General features: G+C 46.2%; 1 protein-coding gene across 10 annotated transcripts in view; it reads right to left on the bottom strand.

The window, feature by feature from the left end:
• The window catches only part of JAKMIP3 (Janus kinase and microtubule interacting protein 3), a 122768-nt gene that overhangs the window by 42674 nt on the left and 58067 nt on the right, over positions 1–22027 (bottom strand). For 4 of the 10 annotated variants that reach the window (XM_072131094.1, XM_072131098.1, XM_072131100.1 and 1 more), the window contains 16 exons: positions 21576–21695; positions 20278–20424; positions 18552–18683; positions 18237–18272; positions 15797–15856; positions 13285–13401; positions 12428–12556; positions 11753–11836; positions 9326–9388; positions 6782–6880; positions 5344–5442; positions 5205–5258; positions 2827–2892; positions 2670–2738; positions 2491–2568; positions 2016–2219 (listed from right to left, as the gene is read on the bottom strand). In XM_072131094.1, the coding sequence (XP_071987195.1) occupies positions 2016–2219; positions 2491–2568; positions 2670–2738; positions 2827–2892; positions 5205–5258; positions 5344–5442; positions 6782–6880; positions 9326–9388; positions 11753–11836; positions 12428–12556; positions 13285–13401; positions 15797–15856; positions 18237–18272; positions 18552–18683; positions 20278–20424; positions 21576–21695 (1557 nt within the window). Of the gene's footprint in view, positions 1–2015; positions 2220–2490; positions 2569–2669; positions 2739–2826; positions 2893–5198; positions 5259–5343; positions 5443–6781; positions 6881–9325; positions 9389–11752; positions 11837–12427; positions 12557–13284; positions 13402–15796; positions 15857–18236; positions 18273–18551; positions 18684–20277; positions 20425–21575; positions 21696–22027 lie in introns of all 10 variants that reach the window. The other 6 variants (XM_072131095.1, XM_072131097.1, XM_072131101.1 and 3 more) reach the window with 3 other exon arrangements.

The following is a 22027-nucleotide window of genomic DNA, read 5'->3' on the forward strand; positions in this document are numbered from 1 at the left end:
GCTCCTCACTCCTCCTATATCATAGCATGATGGCTCCTGACCCCTCCTATATCATAGCATGATGGCTCCTCACCCCTCCTATATCATAGCATGATGGCTCCTCACCCCTCCTGTATCATAGCATGATGGCTCCTGACCCCTCCTATATCATAGCATGATGGCTCCTCACCCCTCCTATATCATAGCATGATGGCTCCTCACTCCTCCTATATCATAGCATGATGGCTCCTCACCCCTCCTATATCATAGCATGATGGCTCCTCACCCCTCCTATATCATAGCATGATGGCTCCTCACTGCTCCTATATCATAGCATGATGGCTCCTCACCCCTCCTATATCATAGCATGATGGCTCCTCACCCCTCCTATATCATAGCATGATGGCTCCTCATTCCTCCTATATCATAGCATGATGGCTCCTCACTCCTCCTATATCATAACATGATGGCTCCTCACCCCTCCTATATCATAGCATGATGGCTCCTCTCCCCTCCTATATCATAGCATGATGGATCCTCACCCCTCCTATATCATAGCATGATGGCTCCTCACCCCTCCTATATCATAGCATGATGGCTCCTCACTCCTCCTATATCATAGCATGATGGCTCCTCACCCCTCCTATATCATAGCATGATGGCTCCTCTCCCCTCCTATATTATAGCATGATGGCTCCTCACCCCTCCTATATCATAGCATGATGGCTCCTCACCCCTCCTATATCATAGCATGATGGCTCCTCACTGCTCCTATATCATAGCATGATGGCTCCTGACCCCTCCTATATCATAGCATGATGGCTCCTCACTGCTCCTATATCATAGCATGATGGCTCCTCACCCCTCCTATATCATAGCATGATGGCTCCTCCTATATCATAGCATGATGGCTCCTCACCCCTCCTATATCATAGCATGATGGCTCCTCCTATATCATAGCATGATGGCTCCTCACTCCTCCTATATCATAGCATGATGGCTCCTCACCCCTCCTATATCATAGCATGATGGCTCCTCACCCCTCCTATATCATAGCATGATGGCTCCTCACCCCTCCTATATCATAGCATGATGGCTCCTCACTCCTCCTATATCATAGCATGATGGCTCCTCACCCCTCCTATATCATAGCATGATGGCTCCTCACTCCTCCTATATCATAGCATGATGGCTCCTCACCCCTCCTATATCATAGCATGATGGCTCCTCACTCCTCCTATATCATAGCATGATGGCTCCTCACCCCTCCTATATCATAGCATGATGGCTCCTCACCCCTCCTATATCATAGCATGATGGCTCCTCACTCTTCCTATATCATAGCATGATGGCTCCTCTCCCCTCCTATATCATAGCATGATGGCTCCTCACCCCTCCTATATCATAGCATGATGGCTCCTCACCCCTCCTATATCATAGCATGATGGCTCCTCACCCCTCCTATATCATAGCATGATGGCTCCTCACTCCTCCTATATCATAGCATGATGGCTCCTGACCCCTCCTATATCATAGCATGATGGCTCCTGACCTATGTTTTGCAGCACGGCCACCCGCATGGTCACGGTGGAGTGAGACATGGGGGGGGGGATGTAACAATGTGTCTCAGGATCCGCCATTTTCTAACTGGAAAATACTCGTCTTTCCCTTCGCCAGATTTATCCCTGTGATGATGAATTCTGGTGCAGGATAAAACTGTCGCTTTTCTTTTCTCGTGAGGCCACGCCCACCTCCCGAAGGCCACGCCTCCTGAATCGGACAAGTAGGGAAAGTCCCAAAAAAAGCCTTGATAACTGTGGTGCAAGGCACTTTAGACAGTGGTTTTGGTGCAAAACCGCCAGAATTGTGGCGCATGAGCGTTTGTAACCCTCCCCCCCCCCCCCCCCCATGGTGTACTCACTGCACCAGTGACCATGCACAATAGACCCCAATGGCAGCCGTGCATACGGTTGTGTGCATAAGGTCTAATTCTGTAACTTGAAGTCTAGATGTACTGTATAAGGGGCTGTCTGTACCTGCTGTGCATGTTGGATTATCTCCATTCGCTCCCGCAGAATTTGTGCGTCCCTTTCCCGTAGCTCGCTCATGACTTGTCGCTTCCACTGCTCCACGGCCACCTTCAGCTTATCCTGCTCTTCCTCTGACAGCAGCTGAGACATCTTGGCTCCAGACTCTTGCTGCAAGGCGTCATATAACATGGCCTCCAGCTCCAAGATGTGCTGAGTAACGGTAAAGGACAAGACGTCAGCCGTGGTATTTCTGTCCAATACTAAAGTGATGAAGAATCCTATGGAAATCTATGGAAATCAGCTACACCACAGGCTTATCATGGACCAATTCTGATGCATATAACCGGGCTCCTGGTCATTAAAGGGTTAACAATGTAATTAACACTTAATTTTGGACCTAATTAAAGCAAGAAGTGACTGGTCCCTCTAGGAATCTCTGTTGTTACAAAGTATCCAGAAGAATTTGGTTTGTAACTTTTACCTTGTGAGCCTGATCCAAAGATTTTTTCCTAAAGTCAAGTTCTTCGTCCAGATATCCCTTCTGTCTCGTAAACAGCTCCTATATTACAGATTAATTATGTTATTAATTATTATGAATTAATTATTACAGATTAATAGTGAGACTGTGAATCCTGACATCTCTACAGCCGTGTATCTGACCTTCTCGTTCTCGATGTCCACCATCTTCTGTTGTAGAGCCGACTCCGTCACCTCGATTTGCTGAAGCCACTGGAGGAAGAGAAAACATATGAAAGCCACGGAACGTGTCATGTACGTGTCACGTCTGTTCTGTTCTATGTTCTCTTTACTCTTTTACCTTTTCAGCCAGATTTAGGACCGTTCTGGCTTGAATGATAACCACCTGCTCTTCATTGGCCAAATTCTGCACCCAAAATATAAGATGGTGGTTACAAACATATCACAAACGTATCTGTACTAAAGAATCATCCCACCTAGATTATAAAAAGCAATATTATAGAAATAGGATGAAACTAGCGCCATGTCAGGCCATGCTGGGTCCTGCAACTTAACCTTAGAGGAAATCTACCATTTGTTTTTATGCATTGTTAACCAAATATATCTTGAGAATGCTTTCACTACACTGATGCAGAAACATATCTTGTTTAATCCCTAAACCCTGGTTTTGCTCATAAAACAATAATAAAATTCAGGACCTTGGGAAAGATGGGTGCCAACAAAAAACACATTACACAGAGCTTCCTGAACTGTCCAGACAAGACTAATCAACCTGAGCTGGATGACTCATACACAGCAGCTGGGGGATGGTGCAGTAATTGATTACTTTTGCCTGTCAGGGACAGCACAATGATTACGTATTCTCAGCTTATGCAGGGCACTACAAGGCTGGAGCATAATTAGGGTAAGAGGAGAAGTGCCAGAGCAGCCACAGGAGCAACAGAGCCTCATTATCATAATTTTATAATTGTTTTTTCAGCAAAACCACCCAGCTCAGGGATTAAACAAGATATGTGTCTGCATTAGCGTAGCTAGGTATGTTTGGTTCAAAATGGTAGACTTCCTTGAATAGAATAGAGTTGCAATACCACACACAACCTGTAGACATGGGTGGTGCTACTTCAGCAGACGGCAGCCATGTTTTCATCATTCTAGAAAGCTTTCATTTTTTAGTTCAAATACCTGAAATGTGACGCACCCAAAATAATTTTCTATTTTAGGTTTGGTGGAATTATCCTTTAAGCATAAAAGTAACATAAAGCTGCACAACTAAGCAAAGCAGGTGACACTCATCCAAAAACTAGCTAAACATTGCTGTAGATAAGCACTCACCTTTGCCGAGTTCCCCTTAGTAACAGCTTTTATCCCTCTCCATAGAGATGAGTGTGTGTCTATGGACAGGGTCAGGGAGTAAGTGTTCTACTTACAGAGACTTTGCCAATTAAGGTCACCTTGCTGCTGTGGGGAGACTTATAGCCATTGATGCTCCCCTAGGGGATTCTGGGAAAAGTGCAATCGTTTTTTGCTACTATGTGAGGCAGCTCCCTCACCATCAAGCCTGACTTTCAGGAAACCTAATGACATGATGCAGGATCCAGAAGGTTCAGATTCCCAGTTGTAGACAAACTTGTTTAGCTGAGTGAAAGGCTTTTGACTATGGCCAGGAAGTAAGAGTTCTCCTTACAGAGACTTTCCCTTGTCACATCCTGGAAAACTTATTTGCATATTTTCCAGAATCCCCTAGTAGAGAATCAATGGCTACAAGTCTCGAAATGCCTTCAAGGCAGCCTTAATTGGCAACGTTTAGGTTCGGCGTCCTTTGTTTGGCAGCTCCTTGTAACCCAGACATGTTGCTTAATGGTTTGCAGAGCAGCCAATCAGGGAGCTTTACGCCCTTAGCAACTAGTCATGACTGTGATTGGCTTGGTGGACACCTGGTGGACCTCGGACCTAGAGTTTTGGACTGCTAATCTCTAGTTCTGAGCAGTAAGGATTAATGCTTTCTGCACTCTGCATATAATATAGCATGGGCAGTATTTTCTAACAGAAGACTTTGTCAATCCCTGCTCAGCATGTCTTTCCTTTGACAGTTGAAATGTAAAGTAAAAGTCAGGAAAAGAAACAATTCTGTAAAGTTCATAGAAGAGTACAGACAGGAAAAGAGCAGAAAGGGTTAACCCTCACTACTAGGAAGAGTAAATGTAAACCAGTCGTCTGGCCGGAATATACATCTTCCTTATCAAGACATAAAAGATGTTCCTGAGGGTCCTTTGCATTATGTTTCTTTGCAAACTATGAAATATTTAGTAATACAGCGAATTAAAAAGATCTCAAGGTTCCCACATTCACTCCAGAGGGCGAAACTCTAAATATATGGACTAAAAGTCATGTACTATGGATTTACAGCTGAGGTGTTAGACCTCCCTCCCCCCAAACACATCTGATATAAATCCCCTGTCCTAAGAATTGGTGATCAACAAATAAAATGGAAAATTCCTTTAATTAAAGGACATGTGGACATCATTTCATTGCACCTTGCGTGGAGCGTGACCATAGCGGCTACATAGCCCTTCCCCCATCCCCATCACGCTTCACCTCTACTTGTTGTTCTCCCTCCATGACATATGAGCAGCGCTCCCTGCTCCCTGCTCCCTCCATGTCTGCCATCAGCCATGACACAGCAAGGTCATGCAGCGTAGAAAGTGGACATACACTTACGGCGTTATCCCCTAGAATATCCAGCTTCTTCATCAGCTCAGAGACAATGATGTCCTAGGAAGAGGTGGACACAACCGTTACTACAAGGAGACATCTTACTGTAGACTCAGAGGAAGATTCTAGAAGATACTTCACTTACTGTCACCCCTTCAGCCTCACAATAAACCTGCAGGGGGCTTCTCCCTTCCGGAAAGGGGATGAGATGAAAATTAATGTTTGGTGATCTTCTCTCCCTCTCCTAATAGCAAAAAAAACATCAAAACTTAAAGGGAATCCTCAGATATGAGCACACAAAACTAAAGCCAGTGTAAGGTGGTGGCCCTGGAGATCTGGTTGTATGTAACAAGTAGCAGCAGGACTGGAAAGGGTTAACGTTAGTCTGCAGCTCTGCAAGTGCTGTGGGAGGGTCTTTGCGCATGAAGAGCTTCCTGCTCTATGCACTGCACAGTATTTACTCCTCTGCTATTAGTAAGAGCTGTAGGCTGAATACTAAAGCAGTTACTCAGAGCAGGGGGGAGGGGTTGTGGAACAGAAAGGAACAAAGCAAAATGACTAATAAAAGAATAAAATAATGACATTTTTTATGCCTTGTCCAACAGTTTTCCAAAGAAAAGTCACAATTTCTGGTGCATGGCTGAAAATTGCATCTTTTTGATGGTTTTACAACCTGCACCCCACTCTCTCAGAAAGTGGGTGAGACCGCCCAGGGCGGGGTTAGGGGCGGGGCATATGTGCTGCAGACGTCACCACCAGCTCTGACCTGGCAGAGATTTCATTCCATATAAGAGACACATGTTGTGTGAACAATAATTGTATGTTTGTCTGCAGCCCAAAACGCGATAATGTTAGATATTTAGTAACTGCGGAGCCACAGCCTGGAACCTGACGCCCCTGATGTAATCTTCATGTCACCATCAAACCTTAGATTACGAGATCCCGCGACATTTCATTATGAAACTTGTTTACTAAATTCTCATTAATGGAGGAATTATCATTGCACATAACAATAAACAGAATGTATCACCATAAAAAAATGTAATATTGGGGCAGATTTACTTACCCGGTCCGTTCGCGATCCAGCGGCGCGTTCGGGTCCGGCTGGGATTCACTAAGGTAGTTCCTCCGCCGTCCACCAGGTGGCGCTGCTGCGCTGAAGTTCCCCGGAGGCGCGCTGGAATGCCCTGAAATTCACCGGCCTATACCTGGTGAAGGTAAGTGTAATTTTCGCAACACATTTTTTGTCTTAAATGCGGCGGTTTTTCCGAATCCGTCGGGTTTTCGTTCGGCCACGCCCCCCGATTTCCGTCGCGTGCATGCCGGCACCGATGTGACACAATCCGATCGCGTGCGCCAAAATCCCGGGGCAATTCAGGTACAATCGCCGCAAATCGGAAATATTCGGGTAACACGTCGGGAAACCGCGAATCGGGCCCTTAGTAAATGACCCCCAATGTGTCAACAATTTGTTCAAAATATTAAAAAAATAACAACACTTATATAGGACAAGTCAGATATAAAATATCTATTGATATATAAAACCTAGAAGGTCGAAAGTAGCAAATATTTCTGACTCTCACTTCAAGCTCCAGAATCCTGAACTCCAGAAGTTCGTTCTGGTCTTTTGCATCTTGGACGTCGTGTTTGAGTTTGGCTTCGTCAGTCTCCATTTGTTTGATCTACGATGGAATACAAAGAGTTAAAGTGGTCGTCCACTTTCAGCAAATCATTGATATTGTCTACTTTTCCAATATACTTTCTGTATCACATCCCTACAGTTCTTTAGATCTCTGCTTGTTGTCATTCAACAGGAAGTTTCATTGTTTACTTCCTGTGGATAAAAAAACATTCACATTCCCTGGTCAAGTGATGTCACACAGGTGCACAGCTCGTTATATCCTGGTCATGTGATGTCACACAGGTGCACGGCTCATTATATCCCTGGTCATGTGATGTCACACAGGTGCACGGCTCGTTATATCCTGGTCATGTGATGTCAGACAGGTGCACGGCTCATTATATCCCTGGTCATGTGATGTCACACAGGTGCACAGCTCGTTATATATATCCCTGGTCATGTGATGTCACACAGGTGCATGGCTCGTTATATCCCATGTCATGTGATGTCACACAGGTGCACGGCCCGTTATATCCTGGTCATGTGATGTCACACAGGTACACAGCTCGTTATATATATCCCTGGTCATGTGATGTCACACAGGTGCACGGCTCCTTATATCCCTGGTCATGTGATGTCACACAGGTTCATTGCTCGTTATATAGCCCTGGTCATGTGATGTCACACAGGTGCACGGCTCGTTATATCCCTGGTCATGTGATGTCACACAGGTGCACGGCTCGTTATATCCCTGGTCAAGTGATGTCACACAGGTGCACAGCTCGTTTTATCCTGGTCATGTGATGTCAGACAGGTGCACGGCTCATTATATCCCTGGTCATGTGATGCCACACAGGTGCACAGCTCGTTATATATATCCCTGGTCATGTGATGTCACACAGGTGCATGGCTCGTTATATCCCATGTCATGTGAAGTCACACAGGTGCACGGCCCGTTATATCCTGGTCATGTGATGTCACACAGGTACACAGCTCGTTATATATATCCCTGGTCATGTGATGTCACACAGGTGCACGGCTCCTTATATCCCTGGTCATGTGATGTCACACAGGTTCATTGCTCGTTATATAGCCCTGGTCATGTGATGTCACACAGGTGCACGGCTCGTTATATCCCTGGTCATGTGATGTCACACAGGTGCACGGCTCCTTATATCCCTGGTCATGTGATGTCACACAGGTTCATTGCTCGTTATATAGCCCTGGTCATGTGATGTCACACAGGTGCACGGCTCGTTATAACTTTGGTTATGTGATGTCACAAAGGTGCACGGCTCATTATATCCCTGGTCATGTTATGTCACACAGGTGCACGGCTCGTTATATCCCTGGTCATGTGATGTCACACAGGTGCACGGCTCAATATATCCCTGGTCAAGTGATGTCACACAGGTGCACGGCTTGTTATAACTTTGGTTATGTGATGTCACACAGGTGCACGGCTCATTATATCCCTAGTCATGTTATGTCACACAGGTGCACGGCTCATTATATCCCTGGTCATGTGATGTCACACAGGTGCACGGCTCGTTATATCCCTGGTCATGTGATGTCACACAGGTGCACGGCTCATTATATCCCTAGTCATGTTATGTCACACAGGTACACGGCTTGTTATAACTTTGGTTATGTGATGTCACACAGGTGCACGGCTCATTATATCCCTAGTCATGTTATGTCACACAGGTGCACGGCTCATTATATCCCTGGTCATGTTATGTCACACAGGTGCACGGCTCGTTATATCCCTGGCCATGTGATGGCACACAGGTACACGGCTCGTTATATCCCTAGTCATGTGATGTCACACAGGTGCACGGCTCATTATATCCCTGGTCATGTGATGTCACACAGGTTCATTGCTCGTTATAACTTTGGTTATGTGATGTCACACAGGTGCATGGCTCATTATATCCCTGGTCTTGTGATGTCTCACACATGCACCGCCTGTTATATCCATGGTCTTGTGATGTCACACAGGTGCACGGCTCGTTATCACTGGTCATGAGATGTCACGAAGGCTTGTTATATCAAAGAGCTGAGTGTTATAACAAGGTATGCACCTGTGTGACATCACATAACCAGGGACCAGTGTTTATCCACAGGAAGTAAACAATGCAGCTTCTAGAAAAATGCAGAGATCTAGAAAACAGTGGACGACTTTAGCTTTTTAGAATACACTCAACCTATACAGCGATAATAGTATATAATAAGTATATAAAATAGGGAAATAACTGAATGATAGGTTGGTAAACGTTGGTTTATGAATCCACATTACAATGAAAATATTCCTGCGTAAATTAGAATACTGCTGTACTTTCTATAACTCCCCCTAGTGGTGACTTAGGACATAAAGATTTTTACAATTTATCTGATATCTACTTATCTTTGCAGGTGATTGAGAGGTGTGTCATAGAATACAGATGTAATACCACGCAGGTAGAAGACATAAATATGACAATATATAAGTCATTTTGTGACTTACTTTATCCACAAGCTCCTGGTTTCGCCTGTAGAGCGCTTGCTTCTCCTCTATCCATTTCATGTCCTTCGAAAAAAAGAAGAAATACCTAAGCAGTCCTGTAGAGGGGGCTATGGGCACGAATTACAAAAAGATTCCTAGACGCTTCATTCTAGGAGGTTTTCATGTCTTTTATGTCTCCTTTATACTGGTGACAAAACACAAAAGCCAACGGCTGCGGCAGCTCAAAAGACGATGGAACGCTGCAATGTTGGGATTCCTTTTTTTTACCTTTTGTCTATTTACAATACAAGAAGGAACACACACACAGCTCCTAGGATTATACTGTATCATGCTAATGTCTTATTACATATTTACTAATGTCTTATTGTATCAATACTAGTGTCAATTGTAAGTATTCTAATTCCTTATTGTATCTATTCTAATGTCTTATAGAATAAACCTCCGAGAAGACTGAATATATTTGCTATTTGTAAATTTGCCCTTAAAAAGTTGAAAAGCTCGTTGACCAAACCCAGGGCTTCTCTGTGGATTGCAGCGTTGATTCCCTTGGCTGAGCTGGGTATGTATTTTGTGGAAAGCTGAGTGGTTTCATTTTGCTTCTGATTGTATCATTAGTTCACTCAAGACTGGTTGTGCTTTCTCCTGTGATTTGTTGTATTGCTGTGTGTTTGTGTTTCGCTGACATGAAACCTGTAGCAGAGCGTGGATTCTGCCTGATATATTACCATGAGCCCCAGCCTGATCAGGAACCCTGAACCTCTAGCTGTACTATGATACCAGCCTGATATGGTGCCCTGACTCCCAGCGCTGCTGTTGGGGAAGGGCTGGTGCCTGGGAAGGACTGGTGCTGAGGAAGGGCTGGTGCCTGGGAAGGGGCTGGTGCCTGGGAAGGACTGGTGCTGAGGAAGGGCTGGTGCTGAGGAAGGGCTGGTGCCTGGGAAGGGCTGGTGCCTGGGAAGGGGCTGGTGCCTGGGAAGGGCTGGTGCTTAGGAAAGGTTGGTTCCTGGGAAGGACTGGTGCTGAGGAAGGGCTGGTGCCTGGGAAGGGCTGGTGCCTGGGAAGGACTGGTGCTGAGGAAGGGCTGGTGCCTGGGAAGGGCTGGTGCTTGGGAAGGGCTGGTGCTGAGGAAAGGCTGGTGCTGAGGAAGGGCTGGTGCCTGGGAAGGGCTGGTGCTGAGGAAGGGCTTGTTCCTGGGAAGGGCTGGTGCCTGGGAAGGACTGGTGCTGAGGAAGGGCTGGTGCCTGGGAAGGGCTGGTGCCTGGGAAGGACTGGTGCTTAGGAAGGGCTGGTGCTGAGGAAGGGCTGGTGCCTGGGAAGGGCTGGTGCCTGGGAAGGACTTGTGCTGAGGAAGGGCTGGTGCCTGGGAAGGGCTGGTGCCTGGGAAGGGGCTGGTGCCTGGGAAGGGCTGGTGCTTAGGAAGGGCTGGTGCTGAGGAAGGGCTGGTGCCTGGGAAGGGCTGGTGCCTGGGAAGGGCTGGTGCCTGGGAAGGACTGGTGCTGAGGAAGGGCTGGTGCCTGGGAAGGACTGGTGCTGAGGAAGGGCTGGTGCCTGGGAAGGGGCTGGTGACTGGGAAGGGGCTGGTGCTGAGGAAGGGCTGGTGCCTGGGAAGGGGCTGGTGACTGGGAAGGGGCTGGTGACTGGGAAGGGGCTGGTGCTGAGGAAGGGCTGGTGCTGAGGAAGGGGCTGGTGACTGGGAAGGACTGGTGCTGAGAAAGGGCTGGTGCTGAGGAAGGGGCTGGTGACTGGGAAGGGGCTGGTGCTGAGGAAGGGCTGGTGCCTGGGAAGGGCTGGTGCTGAGGAAGGTGCTGGTGACTGGGAAGGACTGGTGCTGAGGAAGGGCTGGTGCTGAGGAAGGGGCTGGTGCTGAGGAAGAGGCTGGTGCCTGGGAAGGGGCTGGTGACTGGGAAGGACTGGTGCTGAGGAAGAGGCTGGTGCCTGGGAAGGGCTGGTGCCTAGGAAGGACTGGTTCCTGGGAAGGGGCTGGTGACTGGGAAGGACTGGTGCCTGGGAAGGACTGGTGCCTGGGAAGGGGCTGGTGACTGGGAAGGACTGGTGCTGAGGAAGGGCTGGTGCTGAGGAAGGGGCTGGTGACTGGGAAGGGCTGGTGCCGGGGAAGGGCTGGTGACTGGGAAGGGCTGGTGTAGGGGAACGCCTGGTGCCAGGGACGGGGCTGGTGCCTGGGAAGGGCTGGTGCCTGGGAAGGGGCTGGTTCCGGGGAAGGGGCTGGGGAAAAGCTGGTGCCGGGCCACGTAGTTCAGACCTGACGCAAAAGTGCCCTGCATCGTTCTGTGCTGCCGCACACAGGAGTTTGTCAGGAGACGGGGGTTTCAGAGGGCGGGGGCGCCATCATGTGCCATCTTATGATAAATGTGCCCCTTCATTCTCAGAGATAGAAGACAGATATGATATTCCCTGCATAAATCTCACCTGACCCTCCTCAGACATCGCTTTCTCCAGATCTTCTATCCGGGATTGGTAGTGATTGATATCTGCTTGTAGTTGTTCTCGAGTCTGTGGAATAGATACAATATAGTAACATTATCATTTACATCACAACCAGTGACACATGTGCTTTAGTTTAGATGAGTGAAATGAAAGTTGCCTCAATGAACTTTTTCCAGCCCATTTTTTTCATAGATTTGGTTTGAAAATCTGTATAAAGGTTTTGTTTAGGATTTGCTTCGCTCTATGTATAGAAAATATCAATATCATCAGTTGTAGACGCAAGATCACTGCATCCTTCAGCCATCTCATCCATATAGATACATTTAAGGAGAATAATGGAAACCTTGAGGTTACATTGTACTCCACAGCCTTCATATATTAATATAAAATCTTACTAATTGGCATTGACATTGAAAGTTTTCTCCTGGCAGTCAGTATATCGTAAATCGCAGCGCAGAGAGGAAAAGTTAAAAGTTACATTAAAGTAGATTAACATGTTGTTGGAGGGGCCTTAGTGTCCCCCTGGTTTATGACTGTGACCACTGAAACCTCTACCTTTACATCACAGTACATAAGGAACACTAGGTAGACAGTTTAGAACATAATGTAAAGTAACTTCATTTCAAATTAAAGTTCAAGTTAAAGTTTAATTTATACCTTTACTTCCCGCTCTGCATCAAGTGTTCCACCAACTTGTTCCTGTAGAAGTGCGTATGCCCGCTGCAGAGCCTGGTATTCCATGGTCAACTGGCGGAATCTCAACTCCGTCTCTTCTTTAGCCATTCCCTATCGATTACACATGAAATAATATCATAATAATTGCAATTTTATTACATTATCGACATAAAACATAAAGTTACCTTTAACATCATTAACATCATTGATGGTTCCGGCTAACACCCAGAATGCATCAGGTGAATGTATCCTGTTACCACCTCCTTCTAGTGATGCTTATTACTGAGGGGGGGTTGGGCTCTTACCATGATCCATGTTATGACGTCTTAGTTAAGCAGTGAAGCTTTTCTTGGTTAAGCTTGGGTAGACGGGCCTACCAATGGGGATGAGCAGACCCATTCGCCAAGTTCGGCCAAACCTGAAAGTTGACCCTCCAGTATCACCCGCGCTCGGTGATGGCACCAACTGTGGGTGTAACTTTATAAAGGTGTCTCTGCCGGAACTGGTGTGATCCCAAACTCCCTACCTGAACCCCGACTTCTGGCTCAGAACCGGAGACCCAAGCCCTCAATATTTGGCACAGACCCGAACATTGCAGTTCGCTCATCTCTAGTTACCTATGTAAGTCTATGGGGGGAGATTCATCATTCGGCGGCTCTTTGCGATAGTTCTAGGACTGGTTTAGGAGCTTCTGCTGCTTTGCAGATTTATTATAGTGGCCCTGTAATAAATGTCTAGGGGTTTTTTAATAATTGCAAGTAGAGTAAAATAATCACAACATCACATACTGCAGAGAGACAAAATATGGTGGAATGATAAAATATGAGAAATGAAATCACCTCTTCTACATCCTCATCCGGGGTGCAGGGGGTGCGGTCCGTTTGGTACGAGATTGAGGAACCATCAGAATCCAGAGAGGCTTCGTCATCATAACCAAAGAAAGTTTCCACCACGGGCTAAAGGGTAGAAAAGGAAAGTGAAGTAGAACTTCACAAGCTGAAGTCACCCGGTCACCATTCATTGCTGGCGGACCGGTCCGATTCTCTACAGTGCCCTCTATAGGTGACATCTAGTATGACAGCCATTCACATCACACACATACATGAACGGGGGGAGTTTCTTATCTATGTAGAGGTGTCCTGAGTATGTATGACACTCTTATCTGCGTTATCTCGAGGAAACTTTACAAAAAGTTGTTAAAGTCTGTGAAACACTTACTTTACGGGTGACTTCAAGGCCATTAAGCCTTAGGGGATCCATTAGGTGTCTCTAAAGTTCTATACATAGTAACAGTATACATTGCAGTTGGGAGCTTAATACACACTCACCGGCCACTTTATTAGGTACACCATGCTAGTAACGGGTTGGACCCCCTTTTGTCTTCAGAACTGCCTCAATTCTTCGTGGCATAGATACAACAAGGTGCTGGAAGCTCCTCAGAGATTTTGGTCCATAGTGACATGATGGCATCACACAGTTGCCGCAGATTTGTCGGCTGCACATCCATGATGCGAATCTCCCGTTCCACCACATCCCAAAGATGCTCTATTGGATTGAGATCTGGTGACTGTGGAGGCCATTTGAGTCCAGTGACCTCATTGTCATGTTCAAGAAACCAGTCTGAGATTATTCCAGCTTTATGACATGGCGCATTATCCTGCTGAAAGTAGCCATCAGATGTTACAGGGTACATTGTGCTCATACAGGGATGGACATGGTCAGCAACAATACTCAGGTAGGCTGTGGCGTTGTGCCAAGAAAATATTCCCCACACCATGACACCACCACCACCAGCCTGAACCATTGATACACGGCAGGATGGATCCATGCTTTCATGTTGTTGACGCCAAATTCTGACCCTACCATCCGAATGTCGCAGCAGAAATCGAGACTCATCAGACCAGGCAACGTTTTTCCAATCTTCTACTGTCCAATTTCGATGAGCTTGTGCAAATTGTAGCCTCAGTTTCCTGTTCTTAGCTGAAAGGAGTGGCACCCGGTGTGGTCTTCTGCTGCTGTAGCCCATCTGCCTCAAAGTTCGACGTACTGTGCGTTCAGAGATGCCCTTCTGCCTACCTTGGTTGTAACGGGTGGCGATTTGAGTCACTGTTGCCTTTCTATCAGCTCGAACCAGTCTGCCCATTCTCCTCTGACCTCTGGCATCAACAAGGCATTTCCGCCCACAGAACTTCCGCTCACTGTTTTTTTTTCTTTTTTGGACCATTCTCTGTAAACCCTAGAGATGGTTGTGCGTGAAAATCCCAGTAGATCAGCAGTTTCTGAAATACTCAGACCAGCCCTTCTGGCACCAACAACCATGCCACGTTCAAAGGCCTCAAATCACCTTTCTTCCCCATACTGATGCTCGGTGTGAACTCCAGGAGATTGTCTTGACCATGTCTACATGCCTAAATGCACTGAGTTGCCGCCATGTGATTGGCTGATTAGAAATTAAGTGTTAACGAGCAGTTGGACAGGTGTACCTAATAAAGTGGCCGGTGAGTGTATATCAAGCTTTAAGCTTCACCTTTGGCGTGGACCTTTCATTTTTAGGAAAAGTAAGGATTTCAGTTCTCAGATTCTTAAAGAGAACCCGTCATGCACATTAACCCACCCAAAATAAAGACTTCATTAAAAACTATGATTAAAAATCATTGCCCTTATCCCTAAACGTCCCATTCCATGGCTGCAATGTTACAGGTCTCACTGCTAGGACAGGCTGCTGTATGGAACCGTCTGCCAATTTTCAACTACGGACATCTACAGCTCCCTATACTTTTACCTTCAGGGGCAGTAGGAAGTTTAAGTTAAATAGTCAGGAATGAGAGAGACCTGACTATATGAAGAGAAATTAACCTCTTGCTGCCTTCAGGAATTGTCCTCACATGTCTCTAATTCATGAGGGGGGTGGTATTAGCAGTGTGTCAGTGAGGAGGTGGGGTATACAAACTGTCAATCAATGACTGAAACAGGATATCAATAAAAACTTTTCTTTAGAAGACTGATGGCTCTAATTCCATGGATGAAGACATCTAGAAGGTTCTGTGTGTGGGTTCTCTAAAGTAGAGATATTCTTCGGAGCTGGGAATAACCTAATTGCCAAATTGAGCATCAGTGAAGCCCCGGCAAAGTAAATGTCACACAGATTCTCTCATCTCTACCAGAGGTCACATCCACACATTCTAATATTTACAAAAGTCCAACCTCCTCCTCATCCGATCCCTAAACGCAATAAAGAGACACGGAAGGCGACGCTTGCACGGATCACAAATTACAGGCATTACATCCGATCGGTTTGTCTTAAATGATCTGTTCTGAAGAGGAATCTTTATAAATGGAGAATTATTTTACCTTCGGGAGTTTGGTCATTTTTTTCCGTTGCCTCCTAAATCTTAAAAGCTTTTCTCGGTCCTGAAGATAAAAAATAATGGCAGAGTTATAAGTAGTTTTCCAGGATGTGCCTGGCATGAGGAATATAAGAAGCCTGGAGGAGCTCGAGCCGCTGACAAACACTGGGAGAATTCAGAGGCCACTGGGAATTTCCTGCGTCTAACACTAAGACAATTAAGTAGAGAATTGCTGTTTAAGTCATCCCCATAGAGTGGTTTCATGGGTAAAAAACATTCACAAGAGCTAAGCTGCATTTCCTCAGTTCCGCCACTACAAATAGAATGGCGCTGTTTGCTTCTCAGATTGCTGTGGTGATGCCATGCGTTTCACCCACATCAATCTAATATTAAGGACCTGAGGATCCTTAGGATAGGTCATCAATATTTTACCATGAAGTATTCATTTACATATATTCACCATGTGAAATTTACACTTTTAAGGCAATGTCCACCTTGGAGCTAAATTTCCAGTTCTTCTGGTCATGACTGTTCTCTATAAATGCGACAGCCGGCTTTATAGTCCAGAACCATCCAGCAAGCTCGTTACATCCCTTCCTGCCAATAATGAAGTTGAACTTTAAAGGGAACCTGTCACCAGGGACTTCATTTTCACTGCAGACAGGTTACAGAAGCCCATCACTCCTGCAGTGTACATCTGCCTCTCTGCTTTCTCTAAGCATTTGCATTACAATATAATTGTGTGTTGTAACTTATCCGGCTTCCTCACAAATTCCTCTGTGTAGTCCCAGGGGTTGGGCTTTGGCTTGGATGAATTTCAAAAAACTTGTCCATGCTGCTCACTCCTCAGCTATCAGCCCCCACCTTTGTGCTCCTGTACATCTCACATCACATACTGTGAGCTATGTGAAGGAGCAGGAGGGAGGAGCTGTACAGGACACAAAGCTGGGGGCCAAAAGCTGTGGAGTCTGCAGCACAGACAAGTCACATGTTGTTTATTGAAATCCAAAACCCAACCCCTGGAACTACACAGAGGATTCTGACAGGGTGCAAGGTAAGTTATAACTATATACTGTAATGCAAATTCTCAGAGAAGGCAGAAAGACAGATGTGTACTGCAGCTGTAATAAGCTTCTGGAACCTGTCTCTTGTGAAAATGAGGTCCCTGGTGACAGGTTCCTTGTAATGAAGCAGTGGAACATTTAAGAACCCACTACACAAAGAGCCCCCTATGTCCCTTGTGCCCACTCTTCCCCCTGTGACCTCTCTGCCCCCTGTGACCTCTCTGCCCATTGTGACCTCTCTGCCCATTGTGACCTCTCTGCCCATTGTGAACTCTCTGCCCATTGTGACCTCTTCGCCCCCTGTAACCTCTCTGCCCACTGTTACCTCTCTGCCCCCTGTGACCTCTCTGCCCAATGTTACCTCTCTGCCCAATGTTACCTCTCTGCCCAATGTGACCTATCTGCCCCCTGTGACCTCTCTGCCCCTGTTACTTCTCTACCCCTTGTGACCTCTCTGCCCCTTGTGACCTCTCTACCCCTTGTGACCTCTCTGCCCCTGTTACTTCTCTACCCCTTGTGACCTCTCTGCCCCTTGTGACCTCTCTACCCCTTGTGACCTCTCTGCCCCTGTTACTTCTCTACCCCTTGTGACCTCTCTGCCCCTTGTGACCTCTCTGCCCCTTGTGATCTCTCTGCCCACTGTTACCTTTCTGCCCCTTGTGACCTCTCTGCCCCTTGTGACCTCTCTGCCCATTGTGACCTCTCTGCCCCTGTTACTTCTCTACCCCTTGTGACCTCTCTGCCCCCTGTGACCTCTCTGCCCCTGTTAATTCTCTACCCCTTGTGACCTCTCTGCCCCTTGTGACCTCTCTACCCCTTGTGACCTCTCTGCCCCTGTTACTTCTCTACCCCTTGTGACCTCTCTGCCCCTTGTGACCTCTCTTCCCCCTTGTGACCTCTCTGCCCCTTGTGACCTCTCTGCCCATTGTGACCTCTCCGCCCATTGTGACCTCTCCGCCCCCGTGACCTCTCTAAAGCCTTATTGTTGTTCCCATGACTGTTCATATTTTTAAAAATCCAATTGCCACAAAACACTTTTTTTTGAGCACCTTTAACACGGGGCACGTGACGCACTTCTGTCAGACTTTGCATGTTAAATCTGGTGCACGGTCCGACTGATCACCGGACGCCCCCCAAACTTGTGTCACATGATGCCTAGTGCAGCTGCGTCACAAAAGGGTCACGTGACACAGATGTCAGCGGACATTTCTTAAATACCTGTGCAAAGTCCTACAGAAAGCTGGCGCTTAGTAAATGTGCCCCAATGTTATACGGATCGGTGTATTCATCCCTGGCAACGAGCAATTATTACCCCTCAAAGATAAAACAACGGCATTACTGACCTAAAGTACAATACACAGAGAGGCTGATGATACTCACTATGACACTTTTCACGTAGCCAGCGGTTTCCAGCGTCTAGGAGGAAAGATGGAGACGTCTAATGAGCGGAAGGTTTATAATGTTACATGATCACTGAGCACCTGCTACATTGTAATCCAGATGCTGAATGTGCAATAAAAAGATACAATTGTTGTAGTAAATATGTGAAATGTCTCTGTTTTGGTTGCTATGACATTATTATCCCGTTTTTCCCAGTAGTTGCAGCATTTTTTTAGCCAAATCCAAATTCCGGAAAGAAGATTTGATGGACACGGAGAATCATCACAATAGGAAACACGAAATATTAGGATTTACCTTTGAAAGTTCATCAATAATTATTTGCTGCTCGTTAATCTGTAGCCGTAGGAAGTCGATTTCTCGCTCTTCTCGACTTCGGTCAAGATCATTCAAAGAACTCGGCCTCCTTATAGTGCGAACCTTCTGTCTCTAAATTATGGAATAGTAAAAAATAAAAATGTGCAGACAAAAACATAAGGGGAAGGAATTGAAATTAAACCGTAAATTGTTTTAAAAAAAAAACACATAAAAGGGTTAACTGCAACCAAATTAGCATCTTAATTTATAAAAAAGGAAGTCCCGTTGTAAATAGTCGGGATTAGCAAAGATCCTATTGGACTTTAGAGCTTCGTGGCCACAGACTACAGATCAGGGCTACATGCAGGTTGTTTTTTCATATTTATCCACTTTTAATGTCTTCTCTACTGTTTGTTCACACACGTAGGCTCCATTCACATGTCCGGATATGGCGGCCATGACTTTAGCTATCACTCACGTCCGCCATATTCACACGTGCAGCTCTATGGCTGCCATATACACACGTGCACCTCTCAGATCACCATATACACATGGGCACATCTAAGACTGCCATATACACACGTGCACCTCTCAGACTGCCATATATACACGTGCACCTCTCAGATCACCATATACACATGGGCACATCTCAGACCGCTATACACACACGTGCACCTCTCAGACCGCCATATACACAGGTGCACCTCTCAGACCGCTATATACACACGTGCACCTCTCAGACCGCTATATACACACGTGCACCTCTCAGACCGCTATACACACACGTGCACCTCTCAGACCGCCATATACACACATGCACCTCTCAGACCGCTATACACACGTGCACCTCTATGGCCACTATATACACACGTGCACCTCTCAGACCGCCATATACACACGTGCACCTCTCAGACCGCCATATACACACGTGCATCTCCATGGCCACCATATACACATGTGCACCTCTCAGACCGCCATATACACACGTGCGCCTCTCAGACCGCTATATACACACGTGCACCTCTCAGACCGCTACATACACACGTGCACCTCTATGGCCACCATATACACATGTGCACCTCTCAGACCGCTATATACACACGTGCACCTCTATGGCCACTATATACACACGTGCACCTCTATGGCCACCATGTACACACCTGCACCTCTCAGACTGCCATATACACACGTGCACCTCTCAGACCACCATATACACACGTGCATCTCCATGGCCACCATATACACATGTGCACCTCTCAGACCGCCATATACACATGTGCGCCTCTCAGACCGCTATATACACACGTGCACCTCTATGGCCACCATATACACACGTGCACCTCTCAGACTGCCATATACACACCTGCGCCTCTCAGACCGCCATATACACACGTGCACCTCTCAGACCGCCATATAAACACGTGCACCTCTCAGACCACCATATACACACGTGCACCTCTATGGCCACCATATACACACGTGCACCTCCATGGCCACCATGAATATGCTTTGAGAAAAGTCCACCAGCCAAGTCCAAGCCAAGTGGATCCAGTTCTATAGACAGTCTATAGAGCGTCTACATGAGGTCTCTTTGAATAACACATTGATTGCTACACGATATCTATAAATCGCTGGTGACTACTTTGATCACATTGTTATAAATGGATTTAGGCCCCTATAAAGTACTTTAGTTTTCTTGACCCCCCTCAGGTTGCACATTACTCACCATTTCTATATTCTCTTGGGTTAGGAACTTTAATTTGTTTTCCATGCGCCGCAGTGAATGGGACATTTCTTCGTTCTTCCGGCTCAGGCGTTTATTTTTGTCTAGAATAGGTTTGTATTGACTTTCTGCTTCTCTCAGGCGTTTTAGCTGAAACACAGAACATTGGATGATATAAGGAGAGAAAATACTAATCAGTGGTAAAAAACTCAAGACCTCCATAGGAAGACCTTGGAGGCCACCTTTCCTGCCCAGTGACCTAGGTATCTGAATGCTGCTAGAACTTTTAGTGTCATTGTGGATTTACTGGGATTCAGTATAGTCTATATTATAGGGGCCCTTAGGGTCGAGAAACCAATACTATCTTTTCTACTTTGTGCCCCCCTCCCTCCCCCCAGCAGAAAGACACTTTTAGCAAACAAATTGGTAATAATATTGGCTCATGGGTCATTAAAAGAGCATGGAGGGAAAAACAAAGATCAGCTTCTACATTACTGCTCACAAAACCCCATAACAGGAGTTGTGGTGGAGTTGTGGTGGAGTTGTGGTGGAGTTGTGGTGGAGTTGTGGTGGAGTTGTGGTGGAGTTGTGGTGGAGTTGTGGTGGGGCAGGAGGACATTTTGAATTCCTTCAAGTATATTCTACAAACCATTGGGTAAAGGATATCAGAGCTCAGGTTAGAAAGTTCTGGTTCATTTGTAGGAAGACACTTAATGTAAAGGCAAATGTAATCTCCAAACGTGAGATGATCCCCTACTGATCCAGACCAGATGTGTTTATCATTTCAGCCACATATTATACATAGAATCTAACAAGAGGGAAAGAGAGAAGCCCCCACAAAGTAGTGGATCTTAAGATCCAGAAAATATTTACTTACAACTCACATTTCCCCCATTCCCTTTGGATGGGGGTCTACAGGCGGTTGCAAGTGAATTGTTGGCTGTTTAGACCCCGTTCTAAGTTTGGGTTGCCATACAGTCTAACCAAATTGGATGTTCTGGCAGGTGCAAAGTACACCTTCATCCTCCTGCCCCAGTGTCCAGAACAGAGCATTTGATCACCCCATTAGGTGACCGCTAATTTAATAAAATTTTGGGTGGTTGAAGATTCTCTCCATAGTTTTCCACTCTGGGAAACCTGTAAACCCAGAATAAAAATAGAAAATTTCCTCCGAAGCTTGAATCACTCCGTTATCTAAGAGGTGTTGGTGCCACAATAGGGTCCCCATCCTATGCAATCCTATGTAGAGATTAGTACATATAGAACGACTCCACCATGACATATAGAAACCTGACACGTACCAGCTCATTCCTCTCTTCTGAAAGCAAAGCGTTGCGGTCTTCCAGCTTACGAATAATCGCACTTAATTCTGCAATTTTTAGTTGAAAGCGACGAGCGTCTTTTTCATCCAACTGCTGTTCCTGAAACAAGAATCCACTGCAAATAACTGGAAATTGAAGGAATGGCAAATACAAGTGAGGACAACATTCACAAAAGTCATCGCGATCTCACAAAGATCAGACCACCACAAAGACAAAGCGAGTGAAAGGAGAAATGTGAAGCACAAAGAAGCCACAGGCGGCACATGAAGGAAAGTAACATCCCTGCCCTGCAGTGTATACATCAGACTCTGGAGTGATTGTTATCACCTATTACAGACGCCCCTAGTGACCCCTCCACACCCACCGCCAAATACACTAGAAGAATGTGAATCCAGACTTGAATTTTGGTTACACTTCCTACATGGCCATAA

This window comes from Engystomops pustulosus, chromosome 11 (assembly GCF_040894005.1).
Source record: "Engystomops pustulosus chromosome 11, aEngPut4.maternal, whole genome shotgun sequence".
NCBI lineage: Eukaryota > Metazoa > Chordata > Amphibia > Anura > Leptodactylidae > Engystomops > Engystomops pustulosus.